Raw genomic sequence first — 16,427 nt, 5'->3', positions numbered from 1 at the left:
TAACCATCGTGCAGCGGGTTAGATAAACGAAAAATATTTATTGCAAGGAGAATGAAAGGGTGGGGTGTACCTATGAACGGCGGCTGAGACTGCTTACGTAACAGAAAGTGGGGACTGCTGGTACAGGCCGAAGTGTCTCATGACACGGTGAACCGCGTAGTCCTCGACGTGGATATTGTACACCAGTGGCCTCATCCGACGAGTCATCATCCTGGCATCATTGGCCTCCTCTCCTTCCCTCTCCACCTGCTCAACTAACTCAGCAATTTCTTCCCCCTCATCAGCCTCCCCATTAGGCTCACGAGCTGCAACACGATCCTCTGCATCTCCCCCTTCTGCCCCATCATGATCAACTTCTTCATTTGCCCATCATTACTCTCCACATCTTCTTTGGCTTCAACTTCAGCACCTCCCACTTCTTCTACCATCAGATTGCTAGACTCAGCCTTCGTGAACAATTGAACATACCATATGAGCGGTAAACTGTGCCTCGTGCATGCCTTTACATAAGCTAAGTAGTTCGGGGTTCCTTCAAGCGAGAGCAGCTCCCAAAAGTTTATATCGGGCCATCTCTTCACTACAGCCCTCACAGACACATTCACTTGATCTCTGTCAACACCGAAATCCTTACAAAGCCACCAGCATATGTCCCCCAAGTCCTCTCTCTTGCTCTTGGTAAATACTTGCAGAAATTGAAAACCACTCAAATATACCCCTTCTGGACCATATCTAACCTCCCTCGGATCATAGAACACTTGGAAATATAAACTATCCGACATGCCTGCCAACATACACGAAACGAGCAGTCCAAATTACTCTCATTAACTTAAATCAGTTAACTCCAACGACACCTTCATTTAATTCTATCATTGATACTAACAACTATTTAAGAGTAAACCAACCTTACGAACAAAATTTAGCATAGGCATTTACCCGGAAGAATATATGGGACAAGCACAAAGGTCCTCACTAAATCTAATAATTCAAACTACCCAAAAATAACTACATTGTCAATACCTAAATAAAATATAACCCTACCAATGCAAATAATATTCATCTAAATTTAATCTACATAAATCAACAAACTAAATTTACTGTCAGCTAAATACCTATGCTAAATCCACTATACTGGCTAAGCTACATTTTACTATGTCTAAAATCCGCTACATTTTCCTAAATCTCAGAACATCTATCCACTACACTATCTACATTAACTAAACTACGAGATTTAAAAAAAATACCTGAAATGAAGCGACAACCGAAGCTTCAATCTCCCTCCCCTCCCTCCCTCCCTCTCCCTTTCTTTCTTCCTTCCTTCCTTTCCCTCCCTTCCTCCCTCCTCCTCCCCTCCCTCCTTCCTTCTCCTCTCCCTCCCTCCCTTCGGTCTCCCTCCCTCCCTTCCTTGCTCATTCGGTCTGCTCTGGCGTGGGTGGGAGCCTGGGGGTGGCCGCGCGCCGTTTATATAAGGGGGGCCCGCCAGCTCATCCGGCGGTAAGGGCTGGCTTCTGTCGTTTGAACTGGCGGGGCGCCCTTACCGCCAGATGAAATGGCGAAAGCTCCTTATACGCCACACCATTGGAACCCGTGGGCGACCCGCCAGATGGGGGCAGTAAGGAACTTACAGCCGATTCAGCCGGCGGTAAGACCCTTACCACCGTTTCAACCGGCAATAAGATGCTACCGCCGTTTAGTCCGGCAGCATAGATCCATTTTTGCAAAAAAAATTTGTTCGACTATTTATTTGTACAAAATCGTAAAAAAATGTAAAAATAAAAAAAGTCCTATATAAGAAATTGGGCCGACGGAAAGAGAGATTGGGCTCACTAGGCCGACTTTGCCATTTAGGAATCCTGGGGGCTCCCACGTGTCTTCTAAGATAGATAAAATCCATATATCTCATGTACAACTTTTTTAACATATATCAACATTTCTTTGTATTCATCAAGTTTTTAAAAAAGTCTGACTTAATTGTTATCAACATTTCTTGACATTGATCGATATTTTTTTTATATATACCAATATTTTTCTTTAACCTTTTTGCATTCACCAACATTATTGCTCAACAATTTTTTACATGCACCAATTTTTTTTCACTTACCAACATGTTTTTTTACACTCACCAACAATTTTTTTTACATTCACTAACTTTTTTACGTAAAAAATGTTAAGATAGTTCATTTAAAATGTTGGGATAGTTTGTTGGGCTGTTGTAGGCCCGTTATTGGACTATTGCTAGATTATATATGTTTAGTTATCTATGTTCCGGAAGATGGATAGGTCTGTTTGTTTGAGTTTCCTAGCACCTTCTCAGCATGAAAAGTTAGAAGCTCAAATAAATAGCGAACTTCTCGTGTAGCTTGCAGAAAGCTAGAAGCTCAGAAAAGCTGAGTTTATATGGAAAGCTGAAAAGCTCGGTTTTCTCAGCTTTCCATAGTTTTTTGAGTTCAGGAAGCTAAATAAATATTCTAAAAACCAGTATTGGCTTTTCAGAAATAAAAAGCTAGCAACAGCTTTTCAGAAAAACTTAAAAGCTGCAGCTCAAACAAACAGGTATTAATTTTTTTCCATTTTTACTGCTCGTTCCCTCATCCCTCAACGAGGTTGAACGGCTCCCGCAGGATCTCCTCCACAGGTCGTCCTCCTTCCTCATTTTTTCTTTTTCGCAAAAATGTCCGCAGGTCGTCCTCCGACGGGTACAGCTCCAGCAATATCCCGACGCCCTGGTCGGCGGCCGGGCTAGCTTCGCCGTCGTCGCCACGGCTACCAGACCCACTAGCGACGGCGTCGTTGCGCGAGGTTGGAGTTGGATTCTCTCTAGGGTTTAAATTCCTTCGGGGTGGGTTGCCGAATCAAGCGTCGAAGGAGGTTGCCGGTGTCAAGGAAAAATTTCTCAGGCGAAAAAAACGAGAAATCCAATAACGTGTTTCTCGGTTGAGCCCATTTTTTGTTTTACCGCTTGAAATTCGGTCCTTTTGAATTCGCGCCCAAATCAAAGAAGCTCGGCCCAAAACCCCTACCTCCCAGCTCCACCGTAACCCTAAACCTTATCCATTTCTATACATTGTTATGTCTTGTTTTTCATGTTAGGTTGTTTGAAAATAATCTAGGTTATTTTATGTACAAATTGAGGGTTATTTTCTAAATTTTGTCTGAAAGGAAAACGTTGAATCCGAGAAATTTTCGAGAAATCCTATAAACACGTTTCTTAGTGACCTCCGATTTTTTTTCTCTTAAACCTTGGCCGGTGTTGGGGAGGATGCCCGCCGAGCAGAGCGGGTAGGCCGGTGGGTACGATGGCGAAGGGCGGCGGCGCCTGCCGCTCGCTGGGTCGAAGAGAAGCGGGCCGAGCTATGTGTGTGGGCCGCATACGATAGTTCACTCACTGGCCCATTTGTTGCCTGAGTCTGAGTTATATGAAGTTGGGCTGACGTAGAGAGAGATTGGGCGTTTGGGCTCACTAGGCCGACTTTGCCATAAAAAAATTGATAAAGGACTTTGCCATTTTGAATCCTGGTGGGTCACGGCTGCTGTTGTCATCCAACGGTGGAAGCCTGGAAGGGAGAGGGAAGCTGATAAGATTCATGAGAACAAGAATGGCGGCGCCGTAGACTGGAAACTCTTTCGGCGGCCGCGGTGGGCCGGCCGAGACGCCGCTCCGGCTCCGCCAGCCGAAGTATAGGAAGTTAGGAACCCAGCACCGGTCCCAGCGGCAAGTGGCTTGACCCTGGCACTGCCGAGTGCCGACGGTTTGCTGTGCGCCATGGCACGTCCAGTTCTCATCCCTGACCGCACGCACTCCCACCCTGCCCTACCAGGCTACCACGGCTGAGAATCCACCAGGCCCCAGCCACGGCTGGCCTGAGCTGAGCGAGAGCTCCTCGCCCGTCCTCTCCTCGGGTTCACGAGGATGGCGTTGCGCTGCACTGCCCATCCTCATGGCCCACGCCCCACGCATCAATCAATCACCACCACCACCCTTCACTCGCGCTGCAACCCCATCCGGCCGGACCCAGCGTCCTGCGCTCTGCAAGACTGCAACCTCTCGCCTCGCATCATTTACACCTCCCTGACACGCCACGGGGCCGACGCGTCCGTCCACAAGCCCCGCGACATCCGCACAACCGGCACATGCCGCCCTCCAGGTGCCCGGGGGCCACGGCATGGCAGCGGCAGACGTCCTACGTCCGGGTCCGGGAGGGAAAAGATCCCAGAAAATCCAGTGCTGCTCTGCCGTTTGATCACCAATCTTGATCCCAGTAACAGAAAGAAACTCACCACTTTACAGAGGTCAGTTCCAACAAAAGCAACAGGAGCTGGTAGTTTTCATGCAGATGGAGGTCAGTCACCCTCCCTTGGTTCTTCCAACACGGCAAAAGGCACGGAAAAGAAAAGATCATGCAGGAGCGAGAGAGATGAACAATGCAGCCTCCTCCTAAGTTAGACCAAGGCAAAATGGTAAAAAGAAGAGGAAGAAGCTCTAGAGACACGACTTTTTACAGTTAACAACACCCTACTGAGTCACTTGTTAATCGATCTCCTGCATTACCAGTAACAAGCCCGGCACATCTTCCACAAAATGTCAGTCAGCTACTACTTCACTATCTGCACCCTCCACCGCCGCCGCCCGAACTCTTCAGACCTCTTCCCTACTCCGTGTTCTGCGAGATGGCCTCGCCGAACTTGAGGAACAGCTCGGCGTCCGAGGTGCTGGTCGAGTTGGCGCAGGAGAGCGCGCCGGTGCCCCGCAGGCTGACGTACTCGTTGATGTAGCTCGGGACGGACGACGGCGGGGGCAACGGTGATTGGCCGGACGGCTGATGGGCGGGCGGCTTCGGCGGCGGGTCGGGGTTCACCAGGCAGTCCAGGACGCGCACCACCTCGTGCATCGTCGGCCGGTCCGACGGCTGCCGCTTCGTGCAGAGCAGCGCGAGCTGGAACACCTTCTTCACCTCGCCGAGGTCCTTGCAGGTGTCTCCGATGTCGGGGTCCACAGTCTCCATGACCTCATTGCTCGCCGTCTTCGATAGGATCTGCGATTGAAGCACTGGTTGAGAGCTTGATCGGAGCTAGAAATGCAGCACTATAGTTGACATATCTGCCAACCAGAAAGCATTTAAAAAGTTTCCTTGACTTTCAACAATATAATGTACAATTTTACTGCCAATATAAGAAGCAGCAGAAGCGTTATAATTTCAGGCATGGATCGATGTTTTAGATTATAGATTAAGTAAATTGGTTCCAGCCTACAGCTGATGATTATAAAATGCGGTACTGAGACTGCCCACACCAGTGTCATGGCACAAGTTTTATCCAGATACTAGAACATCCTAATTTATCACCACTGCTGCGCATATGCATTGTCATTTTGGGTGACGATGATCCCCATGTTTAAAATTGAGGTGACTTCAAATGTAACATCAAGGCATGGAAAAGCTACTGATGGGCACATGAAAACCCACTGTTATCCTGTTACTTCATTTTTTGCTTCCAATCTATATTATTTGATGACAGGGGGACACAGATGGCAGGCTTTAGGGGAGGACACGGCAACTTATAATGGAGCTTTCAGTCAGCACAGCCAATGGATGGCTCACCAGTCGATAGCAGGTCTACAGTGCAGATAGATCTACTCACATGCTAGGTTTCATGTTGCTGGTCCCCTGGTAGGAACACAAGCCTAATGGTCACCTCGTTCAGCAATTATTGGGCACTACTGGAATCCAAAGCAATATAAGCTGAAGAAAACGACTTCTAGACCGAAAAATAGTTACCAAGTGATGGAGATTGCACTCGTTGTCCACTGGCTTCTTGCCAGTCAGCAGCTCCAGCAGAACAATGCCATAGCTGTAGACATCAGACTTTTCGTTGAGGCGGGAAGTGCGAGCGTACTCAGGATCGATGTAGCCAATAGTGCCCATGACATAGGTTGACGTGTGAGTTTTTGAGACACACAAGCTCTTTGCAATCCCAAAGTCTGTAAGATGGGCCTCGTAATCTTTGTCAAGGAGGATGTTCTTTGATTTTACATCCCGATGAATTATTCGCGGACTGCAGTCATGGTGAAGGTAAGCAAGGCCTTGAGCTGCACCGAGCGCAATCCGGAGGCGACTCTCCCAGTCAAGTTTTTTCTTCTTGGATGAACTTTCTGAAATAAGAGGAAATAAGAGAGAGAGTTTTATCATGATGCAGTCATAGTAGTTCTGTCTGAATATCCACAACCAAAAATTAGGAAGCCTCTGTCAAAACATGAACTGTCTTGATATCCCAGATGATGTTATGTGACAGATGAACAAACAAAGACTATTGAAATGAAAAGAAGCATAGTAGCGCTAGCTACTGATTGATTCATTAAATTGCTCTCCTGATTCCTAGACCCAAAAAAAACTGGGTGAATGTGTTAGCTGCTGCGACTTACCATGTAAAACATCCCAAAGGCTACCACTTTCCATATAATCATAGAAGAGAAGATTCCCAACAGGTGATAGTGAGTATCCTTGAAGGCTGACTAGATTCCGGTGTTTGATGCTACCAACAGTCTCAAGCTCAGTCTCAAATTCCTTCAGGCTCTGCGGGTAGTGGGCATACAACTTTTTTATTGCCACTGGTTTGCAGTTCTTCAGAACACATTTGTAAACTGTACTTGACGCCCCATACCCAATGATGTATTTCTCACTCAAGTTTTCAGTCATCCTCATTATATCCTCGTACGCATGAAGGGCCATGTTCATATGAAGAATTACCAGCTTGGGGGGACCATTGCTCACTGCAACAGCATGCATATCTATTACAAGGTATTAATACTGTTCTAGCATATCAACTGAGTGATAAATTACAACTCCAGAAAATAGCATTGTTTGATAAATTTATTAGGAACTAAATATACGAGCAATATATGATATCAAACTTCAAAAAGTAATGAAAGAATTGATGTATTGTATGAGTAGATTTCAAACTCAGTCGATGCATTACCTGGTTTGCTTACAGTGACATCTTTGAAAACAGGTGGACGGTGTGGCCTGCAAACAGCTACTAAGATCATCAGGAGGATAACAAGTCCACCCACAGCAATGCCAAGTATCGCAGCCCTTGAGATTGGTGCTGCATACAAAATCCAGTGGAAGAAAAGAAGGAAATTTATTATGTGAATAAAGTTTACTTCGAAACAATTCATCAATGCAAAACTGTTCTTACGTTTCTCTTGGTGGTTGGTGGAACGACACGAAGAACCAAGCCAATATCCACAGAGTCCAGGATTACCTAAAAAGCTGAAAAATAACCAGAAAACTAAAATAATGTTTCCAGGTCCGAGCAAACAGATTTAATACTGATGGAAATGGGGGTGCACAATACCTGTCAGGTGAAAACCGCGAGAAGTTATTGTCAGTAGGGACAACACCAGCCAAATTATTGTATGATACATTTCTGTCCACAAATGAAAAGGATAATGTTAGAAACATAGACTTTGAGCATCCTTAGAAGTTTCCTCCATATGAACTTACAAGATATTGAGGCTGAAGCAGTTCATCAGTGAAGAGACATCTCCAGTGATATTGTTATTTTCCAGTTTTCTACATAAGTGAATAAATAAACAGATGAATCAGAAGCTTTCCTTCTGAAATTAAACTTATGAACTTGAAAAGAAAATGTGACTTCAAAGGATAAAACTTACAACAACATCAGATTTTGCAACATTCCAAGCTCTTGAGGAATCAGGCCACCAAGGTGATTATAGGACAAATCACTAGAAATAAAAGTCAAGTTATTCAAAATAGTATGCAAGGAACTAATCTTTAAAAGGGTTCCAATCTAGAAAATAAGGCACTTACATCTCCATGACACTCCTCAAGTTACCAAACTCAGCAGGGATGAATCCAAGAAAGCCATTCTTGCTCAAGTTACTAGATAAACATGTTTGTTGTCAGTACATGAAACTGGCAACACATCTGAGAAACAGTGGTCCAAAAACTTACAGTCTCAATAGATGCTCTAAGCTGCCAATGGCTGGTGGAATTGGACCGGTCATCATATTGCAGGATAAGTCCCTGGTATGTATATCTTTGTCACATATAGCATAGCATGACAGCGATACTAAAAAAATGCAAGCTGATGAAAGCTTACAAGGTGTCCAAATTGTTGATCCTTGATAGCTCAATAGGAATAGGGCCACTAAGAAAATTTGATGACAGATTTCTATACATATTAAAAAAAAAGAGGATCAACATAAGTAATCAAGATGAGCAGAGCAGCAGATCACCATGAAACAAAATTCATTCGAATCATGTTTTGCACAACATAAGGCTTAAAACCCATTTTGAACTTACAAGTATGTCATGCTTTCAAGTTTCCGCAACGAAAGAGGAATGGTCCCATTTAACTTGTTGCCATAAGCATTGCTGTAAAAGAAAATTAGCATGTCATATATGTATGCGTGACACTACAAATGACCTGCAAAACTTCAGGAATTATTTGTTCTTACAAGCTATTGAGATTCACGCATGAACTTAGATTGTCAGGGATCGGTCCCTCAAGGTTGTTATTTGCGAGGTTCCTGTAAAATGAGTTCAATTAACTATTTTCAAGCAATATAGTTTCAGGAGAGCATAGAAGCACTTCTCACGTGAAAAATATTAAAGGGTCCCAAAAAGGTACTTACAAGTCAAATAAGCCTGTAAGCTTCCCGAGCTCCGGAGGAATAGACCCAGTAAGTTGATTATCATTCAATTCTCTGAATTCAGACAATTTGTCAACACAGATAGATCAACAATTAACCTGAATTTTCATACATATAAAACAACAGAAACACTAAAACTTACAAGTAATGAAGCGTTGACATATTTCCTAGCTCAGGCGGTATTGACCCTGTTAACCTATTGCCTTGCATGTACCTACAAGCACAAGATGTATGATGGTACTAACTCGGAAATATGCTCGCATCAAACTTTTCTTGGGTGAATTGTAACAGTTAAATTAAAATATAAAACAGCAATGGACTAGATTTAGGGCGATAAGAATTCTTACAGCTTTTCAGTGTATGTCAAGTTGCCCAGTATCGATGGTATAGGGCCAGACAATTGGTTGTAACTCAGATCTCTGACAAGTAAAAGGTTGTATCAATTAGCAATCGTATTTCTTGCACCACCGACAAATGAGAAAGTGTTGCCTCACTTTTAGATTAGCCAATAATCTAGCAACTACAGAATTCATCATCGAACTTACAGAACAGCAAGAGCCTGCATCAGACCAATTACTGATGGAATTGGACCAGTGAACTTGTTCCCTTGCAAGGACCTAAGACAAAATGTGTGCATTTTTGCAGGTAAGCTTATCTCTGTTATGCATGTAACTAGATTCTTTTCGGTGAAAAAAGGGAAGAGGCATACAGTGTGGCCACTTGTAGGAAGCCAATGTTGAACGGGATTGGCCCGGTAAACTGATTGTAAGACAAATCCCTACCAATAAAAAAGGTTAGGAAAAATCGTAATGGAAAGTTAAATAGCTTAGTTCAGATTTCAGAAGGGTCAAAGAATGCATATACGTACAAGACCTGAAAGCTCGTACAGTTTCCAATGGTGTCTGGTATCACCCCGGTCAAGCTATTGTTCTTCACATCACTGACGATCAAATTAATGGGACGCTCAAAATCAGATTGAGGAAACATAAAAAAAATTGTAATGAACTAGGCACGCGGTTAACTTACAAGTACCAAAGGCCAGTCAGCTGGCACATATCAGGAGAGAGGCTTCCTTCTAAATGATTGCCACGCAGTCCCCTAAGTAATGAATTATGACCAATTTAGCCACAAAATATTGAAGAAACTTCTTGACTTTTCATAACACTTTATGCACATAAATGTCATTTGACAAGACCATCCAAGCTATAAAAACTTCATAAAGCTGCCCAGCTTTTGCTGCGCGGCCAGGCCCTCAATAATGTAGATAGAGTACTAGCAGTGATAGTAGTCCAGCACTAGTACATATTCTTTGAAATAACAAAACAATGTAAGGATGACTTACAAGTACTGAAGAACCTCATTCCAATAGATAAGTCTTGGAATCTCCCCAGTCAATTTGTTTTGAGCCAAATCCCTGAAATGAGCATCACATTAGAAATTCTGTACCAACCCATTTAATTAAATCCACATTATAAGAATCATGTAGCACAAGCATCTTACAAGATCTTCAAATTCGGGAGCTGCGACAGCGTTGATGGGATTGCACCAACCAGCTGGTTGTTCTTCAATATCCTAGAAAATCACAAACACAGCACAAGATCAGCAAGAACTTACAAAAGGACCATCATAGCAAGCTGTTTTGGTATCCATTCAGCAAGAACCAAGCCTCACAAGTTCTCGAGCTGCTTCAACTTTGATATCGAAAATGGTATGTCGCCATCCAAGTTATTGAAAGACAAGTCCCTAAAACCAAAAGACCATAGATCGAATAAACCGTAAGCAAAATATGCATAAATCCACAACCTAAAAATCAGAAGAACTCATAGAGCTCACTTACAGTGTCCTGAGCGACGAACAATCACCAATCTCATCAGGGATCTGCCCGGACAGCCCATTTGACTTCAAATCGCTGGATGCACATGCCAAAGCACACAAGTTACCTCAGGTCAGAAAATGCAATCCAATCAACAGCGCAGTCATTAGGATAAAGAAGAAATCATCCGTACATGGAACTGAGGCTCTTGAGGCTGCCGACAGCTGGAGAGATCTCGCCCCCAAGGTTGAGTCCGGAGAGGTTGCTGCATTGCATTGGCGCCAACCCGCATCAGTGGCCACACATCTCAGTCGGTAGGAAAAGGAGGTAACTTCAATGGACGCTGATCTTACAGAGCAGCGACGGCGAAGGTGACGTTGTCGCACACGACGCCGCGCCAAGAGCAGTAGTCATCGCCGGCCCAATCATACAGTACGTTGCCGACGTTGCGGAAGGACTTCTTGATCTCCAGCAGCGTCGACCCTGTGGAAGATGTAGAACCAGCCGGATTAGCACAAAGAACAGCGATACAACGGATTATAGATTGGTAGAAATCTGAACAGAAGGTTCGGCAAAAGGAATATGAGCAGAAAGAGACGGTTTCCTCTAGTTTTCAAGGCAAGAAAGCAAACTTAGTTGAGGAACAGCAGATTTGAAAAGCCCAAAAATAGCACAATGGTGAAAGACAAAGTTACCAGGATTCGCCCACAATGGGAGCAGGATCATAGTGAGCAGAAAAATCAAAGTAACGGCTCAACAACGTACACAGAACAGATTAAAAACACTTGCATCACTGAAGAGCCAAAGAAAGAGGGAAGATTTGGTGCCCAAACCATTTCTTAATCTTCTGAAAGTTTGCTCCAACAAGCAGCAGAACAGGGCAGAAAACGGCACATGTAAAAACAAAAACAGAACGCGAAGGGAGAAGATATACATTTTGAAACATCGGTGAACTAGGTTGAGGGCTGAGGCTGCTGCAAGCTTCTTGGCAAGGCAGAAGAGAAGATGAGATGAGAATGGCACAAATCACAAGGAGTAGTTAAGTGTTAGACTCGGTAAAGAAATGGGAATGGAGCACTAGCGAATCACCATGCCTCCAAAAGCGCGTACTTGCGGCGCTAATAAAATACTAATCCTAACAAACCCAACCCCCTGAATCTTTTGCTCCCCAGTACGCAACCAGAGGACACCCGGAGAAGAAAGAGATATAGGGAGAGAGCGAAAAGGGAAACAGATCACCAACCATCGTCGGCGACGGCGACGGCGACGAGGAGGAGGGCGACGAGAGCACGCGAGGTGGCCGCGGCCGTCGTCCTCATGGCCACTGAGCTGCGGACAAGCATCGGGGGAGTGACATTACAGGGAGGGAGGACAACGACGATGGAGTGCGAAGCGTGCTGCAGCAAGCCTGCCTGCCTTAATGGGGGCGGAGCTCTTGGTTGGTTTCGTGGGTTCTCGCGCTCGGCTTTGCGCACTTGCGCCGCTGCCTCAGTGACAGCGAGTAGCTGTATGGCTGGGCGATAGAGTGGCAGGGGCTAAGCTAGAGGGGAGTAGCTTCCTAGCAGGCTATAAGCTTGGAGTTTTGTTTAGAGAGAGAGAGGGGGGGAGAGCAGTTTGGCTCTAGAGAGAGAGTGTTTTCTTGTGATGAGAGGGGGAGGACACTGAGAGGTCACATCCGTGTCGTACAGTGTTTTTCTCTGTCTATCTGGTTGGCCTAGAGCAGTAGAACTGGAGTCACAAATCGAGGAGCATGGTACAACTGACATGTGGGGCCTGCGAGTTTGGATTGGGTTAATGCTAGCTGTGAGTCTGCAGGAGGGTTACCTGCAGGTGGGCCACCACAAGTCTGTGTGTTTGGATCCACTGTGTGGATCTTTCCTGTTTGGCAACCAGCTGTTAAACTTTAACACCCGTCACATCGGATGTTTGGATGCTAATTAGGAGTATTAAATATAGGCTAATTACAAAACTAATTGCACAGATGGAGTATAATTCACGAGACGAATCTATTAAGCCTAATTAGTCCATGATTTTGACAATGTGGTGCTACAGTAACCATTTGCTAATGATGGATTAATTAGGCTTAATAGATTCGTCTCGCGAATTAACACAGGGTTCTGCAATTAGTTTTATAATTAGCTCATGTTTAGTTCTCCTAATTATCATCCGAACATCCGATGTGACACTGTTAAAGTTTAACACCTCGTATCCAAACACCCCCTAATTAGGCCTGTACTGGAGCTTTCAACTGGAGATCAGAAAAGTTAACACCAACAGGCAAGAGGTGGGGGAGATGACTGAAGGCCCCCATTTGATGAGGAAGTACAAACCAGATGTTAATGTTTCATTTCAAATTTGAGTTAGTTTCTTGACTGTCTTGATACAATCCTCATGGTTGAAAAAAAACTATTGGTCAGTGTTAATATATTATTAATACACTGTTTTTCTAGGTAATGACTGATGCAATACGTATGGTTTGTAAATTCAATTACCAAAGAAACATGCATGATCCTAAATCCAACGGCCAAACCACTACGATCAATATCAAAGGTTTACGACCACCCTCTTTAGCACTAAGTAAAAGTCTTGGCTTCCGGTTGTCATTACTATATTGATTTGTGGAAGCCAAGACTTCAAAATGATCGTGTCAGGCAATAGGCGGTGTTATCACCGCGGCGATTCCGCGTGTGGATGGTGAAAGAGGTCAGTCGATGCACAAGTACAATTTACAATTAGCTTGTTGGCTCGAAAGCTTATCAACGTCTTTCACATGCACGTAAAGACATAACTTAGGGCCTGTTTGGCAACACGGTGTTAAAGTTTAACACCCGTCACATCGGATGTTTGGATGCTAATTAGGAGTATTAAATATAGGCTAATTACAAAACTAATTGCACGGATAGAGTGTAATTCGCGAGACGAATCTATTAAGCCTAATTAGTCCATGATTTGACAATGTTGTGCTACAATAACCATTTGCTAATGATGGATTAATTAGGCTTAATAGATTCATCTCGTGAATTAGCACAGGGTTCTGCAATTAGTTTTATAATTAACTCATGTTTAATTCTTCTAATTAACATCCGAACATTCGATGTGACACTGTTAAAGTTTAACACCTTATATCCAAAGCATCAAAAAGAACACAATGCCTATGTTCAAAAACATACTTTAAAATCACTGGCATCTAAATTGTTAAGGAACTCTAACCATGAAAACTATTTCCATGAGGACTACAAATATAAATAAAAAGGATGAGCAATGAAAGATGGTGGGGAATTACTATAAAGCCAAGCAACCTCATGCTACAACTTTTTAATCGCAGAATTGTGCATTTTTTATTAGGATCGAAGCTTAAAACAAATTATAACATGCAGCACCATAAGAGCAGCTCCAATGTGGTGTGAAAAGCGAACCAAGGCTGTTTCAATCGAACCATGCACACTAGAGCAGTCGAACACTAGCTGTTAGAAAAAAATCGGATGTTGCAGACCATTCGAACAAAGATAAAATAATGCCAACGGTGCATGGCTGTGACCTCTACTCTCACATGGCCAAATAAAATGTCTCTGCAGAGAGGGGGATAGATGAGCAGCCGACACATTACTGATAATGAGGTCTATAGCACGATGTTTACACTGCAGCCTTCGAATCATACCTCTTTTCATCTTCCGTGGATTTTGATGGTCGAACAAGGATCGGAGCTGCTCTAATATGCGTTACAAGATTATCCAAGTATAAAAATAAATCATCTAATATTTTAATAGAAGAATTTTAAATGACGCTAGATAGGTGCAAGTTCTAACGTGTCAGTGATGTACGAGGAACTCCTAAACTTATCTGATGGCATACAACACGAGGAATCACCGCTAGATTGTGGTCTCAACCGTGAGCACGAGTGCACGCATAGCCGGTTCCGTGCAACCGCGAACAGGCTACCGACATGTGGGCCCATCGTTTACTATACCCCACACGTCAGCTCTCCATGATTGGCCCCAGCACGAAACCGCGATCACGTGACGTTTATCAGACTTCTGCCGCAACTGTCAGGGCCGGCCTTTGCTTTCCCTCCTTTTACCTCTCCAGCTTTTGCCCTTCTTTTTCCTCATCCCGTTTGGTTTTATCCGTTCCTTCACCGTTCATTCATTCCCCTGATCATTAGCCTTTACCCCCGCTTAAACAAGGATCAATCATCCATCCTCCGGAAACTCTCCAAGCAAACCGGAAGCAGATATCAGAGGCCACTGCAGCGAATGCCGCAACAGTGGGCCGTGCGTGGCTGTGCACCCGGCTGGAGATACTACTGTGATGGAGAGGCTGCGACAGCGGCAGGCCGTAGTGGTGGCGCAGGGAGCTAGGGCGTTGGTTGCTGGCGCACAGTGCGCGCGGGCAGCGGGGCAGGCAGGGCAGCGGGCCACTGTGCGGCGGATCAACAGTGGCGAGGCGGCGGTGCCGCTGCTGCTTCGGCCGGGGAGGATGGCCGCGGCGCGCGGGGCACGTGACGGTGTCGCGCATGCCGTGCCGGGGATGGAGATGGAGATGGCGAACCCTCGGTGGCAGCCTGGCGTTCATCGCATGCGGTCCCTGAACTAATCGTGTGGTGCCGTGGTGGTGTGCAGCGGATCGAGTTTGGGATGGAAAGGCGGCCTCAGTTCGACGACTCATGGAGGCATGTAGCTGCTCCGTTCCGGGTAACAACACGTACGGCGTCGGAAGCAGACGAGTGTGGGCAGCAGGCCGGAGGCGGTAGGAGCGGCTCGATGGGTCGTGATGGCGCCAGCGGTGAGAAGGATAGCCGGGCAACACGAAGTATAGGGTTGTCTGACCACCTGCAACAAGAAGTTCATCAGTTTCAATTCAACGCTGCCAGACGCGCTAAAAGTTTCTGTTTCCAAATGCCGTCTTAGGGGTGTTTGGATCTTTAGTACCTCCTAAAATTTATGTCACATCAAATATTCGGAGGCTAATTAGAAGGACTAAATATGAGCTAATTATAAAACTAATTACACAGATGGAGGCTAATTCACAATATGAATCTATTAAGCCTAATTAATCTATCATTAACGCATGTTTACTGTAGCATCACATTATCAAATCATGAACTAATTAGGCTTAATAGATTCGTCTCGCAAATTAGTCTTCGGCTATGCAATTGGTTTTTTGTAATTAGTCTATATTTAATACTTCTAATTAGTATCTAAACATTCGATGTGATAGAAATTTTAGGAGGGACTAAAGAAACAAACACCTCCTTACTTTCTTAGCAATCAAGGAAGGCTCTGAATCTGCATTTCGCGATACGATCAGTGGGCTGTATGGATGAGAGGAAGGCTAGCGTTGGCTACAGTGCATTCACACAGGGACGGCCTACTTACCGTCTGTTTGGTTACCGGGTTGGAGAGGGTCGGAACGGGTTCGACCTCCTTCGTCCCCTGTTTGATTGAAAAACGATGTGGAACGGGTTCGATCCAGATGGGAATATTCGGGTGCGTTTGGTTTTGGGACCATGTGGGTTGGGTTGGAGCCAACCCACTTTTCTGGGTTGGAGTCGACCCATCTCTTGTTTGGATGAGAGGGGTGAAGAGGGATGGGTTGGACCCAGTTTTTTGTTTGGTTGGACAAGTTGTGAGGGTTGGGATGGATGTCCTTGTAACACCGTTAATTGTAGGCCCCACATGTCACCCTCTTCTTTCTATTTCTTTTTTTTCCTCCCTTCACTCTTCCTCCTTCTCTCCTCCCCGCAAGCACTCCTGGCGCCACCCCCGCTACTCCCCGGCTGCCAGCGCGCCGGCCCCCGTCGGCGGCTCCTCCCCGGCCGCCTCCGCGCCGACCCCCACCGTCAGCTCGCACTCCCGCGCCGGCCCCCGCCGCCGCCTCCCGGCCGCTCGGTCTATGCAGCGGGTGCGGGGCCATGGGGCGCCGTGAGGCGGAGCTGCGCCGCCG

General features: G+C 45.3%; 1 protein-coding gene across 2 annotated transcripts; it reads right to left on the bottom strand.

The window, feature by feature from the left end:
* Nucleotides 1–4,292: 4,292 nt before the first annotated feature.
* Nucleotides 4,293–12,053, bottom strand: LOC101758097 (LRR receptor-like serine/threonine-protein kinase ERECTA). 2 transcript variants are annotated; one of them, XM_004964884.4, is made up of 27 exons: nt 11,728–12,053; nt 10,838–10,967; nt 10,678–10,749; nt 10,509–10,580; nt 10,343–10,414; nt 10,172–10,243; nt 10,014–10,085; nt 9,698–9,769; nt 9,540–9,611; nt 9,381–9,449; nt 9,217–9,288; nt 9,019–9,090; nt 8,814–8,885; nt 8,654–8,725; nt 8,477–8,548; nt 8,322–8,393; nt 8,119–8,190; nt 7,971–8,042; nt 7,827–7,898; nt 7,670–7,741; nt 7,500–7,568; nt 7,351–7,422; nt 7,192–7,265; nt 6,970–7,098; nt 6,416–6,781; nt 5,772–6,145; nt 4,293–5,030 (listed from the first exon to the last, which is right to left on the bottom strand). In XM_004964884.4, exons 1-27 carry the CDS (start codon nt 11,825–11,827, stop codon nt 4,647–4,649), a joined length of 2,991 nt encoding a protein of 996 aa, XP_004964941.1. In that variant the 5' UTR covers nt 11,828–12,053; the 3' UTR covers nt 4,293–4,646. The 2 variants fall into 2 exon arrangements, with proteins under 2 accessions (XP_004964941.1, XP_004964942.1); XM_004964885.3 differs by having other exon boundaries at nt 4,647–5,030; nt 6,416–6,763; nt 11,728–12,052.
* Nucleotides 12,054–16,427: the final 4,374 nt, after the last annotated feature.

Source organism: Setaria italica, chromosome IV, assembly GCF_000263155.2.
Source record: "Setaria italica strain Yugu1 chromosome IV, Setaria_italica_v2.0, whole genome shotgun sequence".
Classification (NCBI taxonomy): domain Eukaryota; kingdom Viridiplantae; phylum Streptophyta; class Magnoliopsida; order Poales; family Poaceae; genus Setaria; species Setaria italica.
Note: the sequence above shows the minus strand (reverse complement) of the source record. Positions and strands in the feature narration are given on the sequence as shown.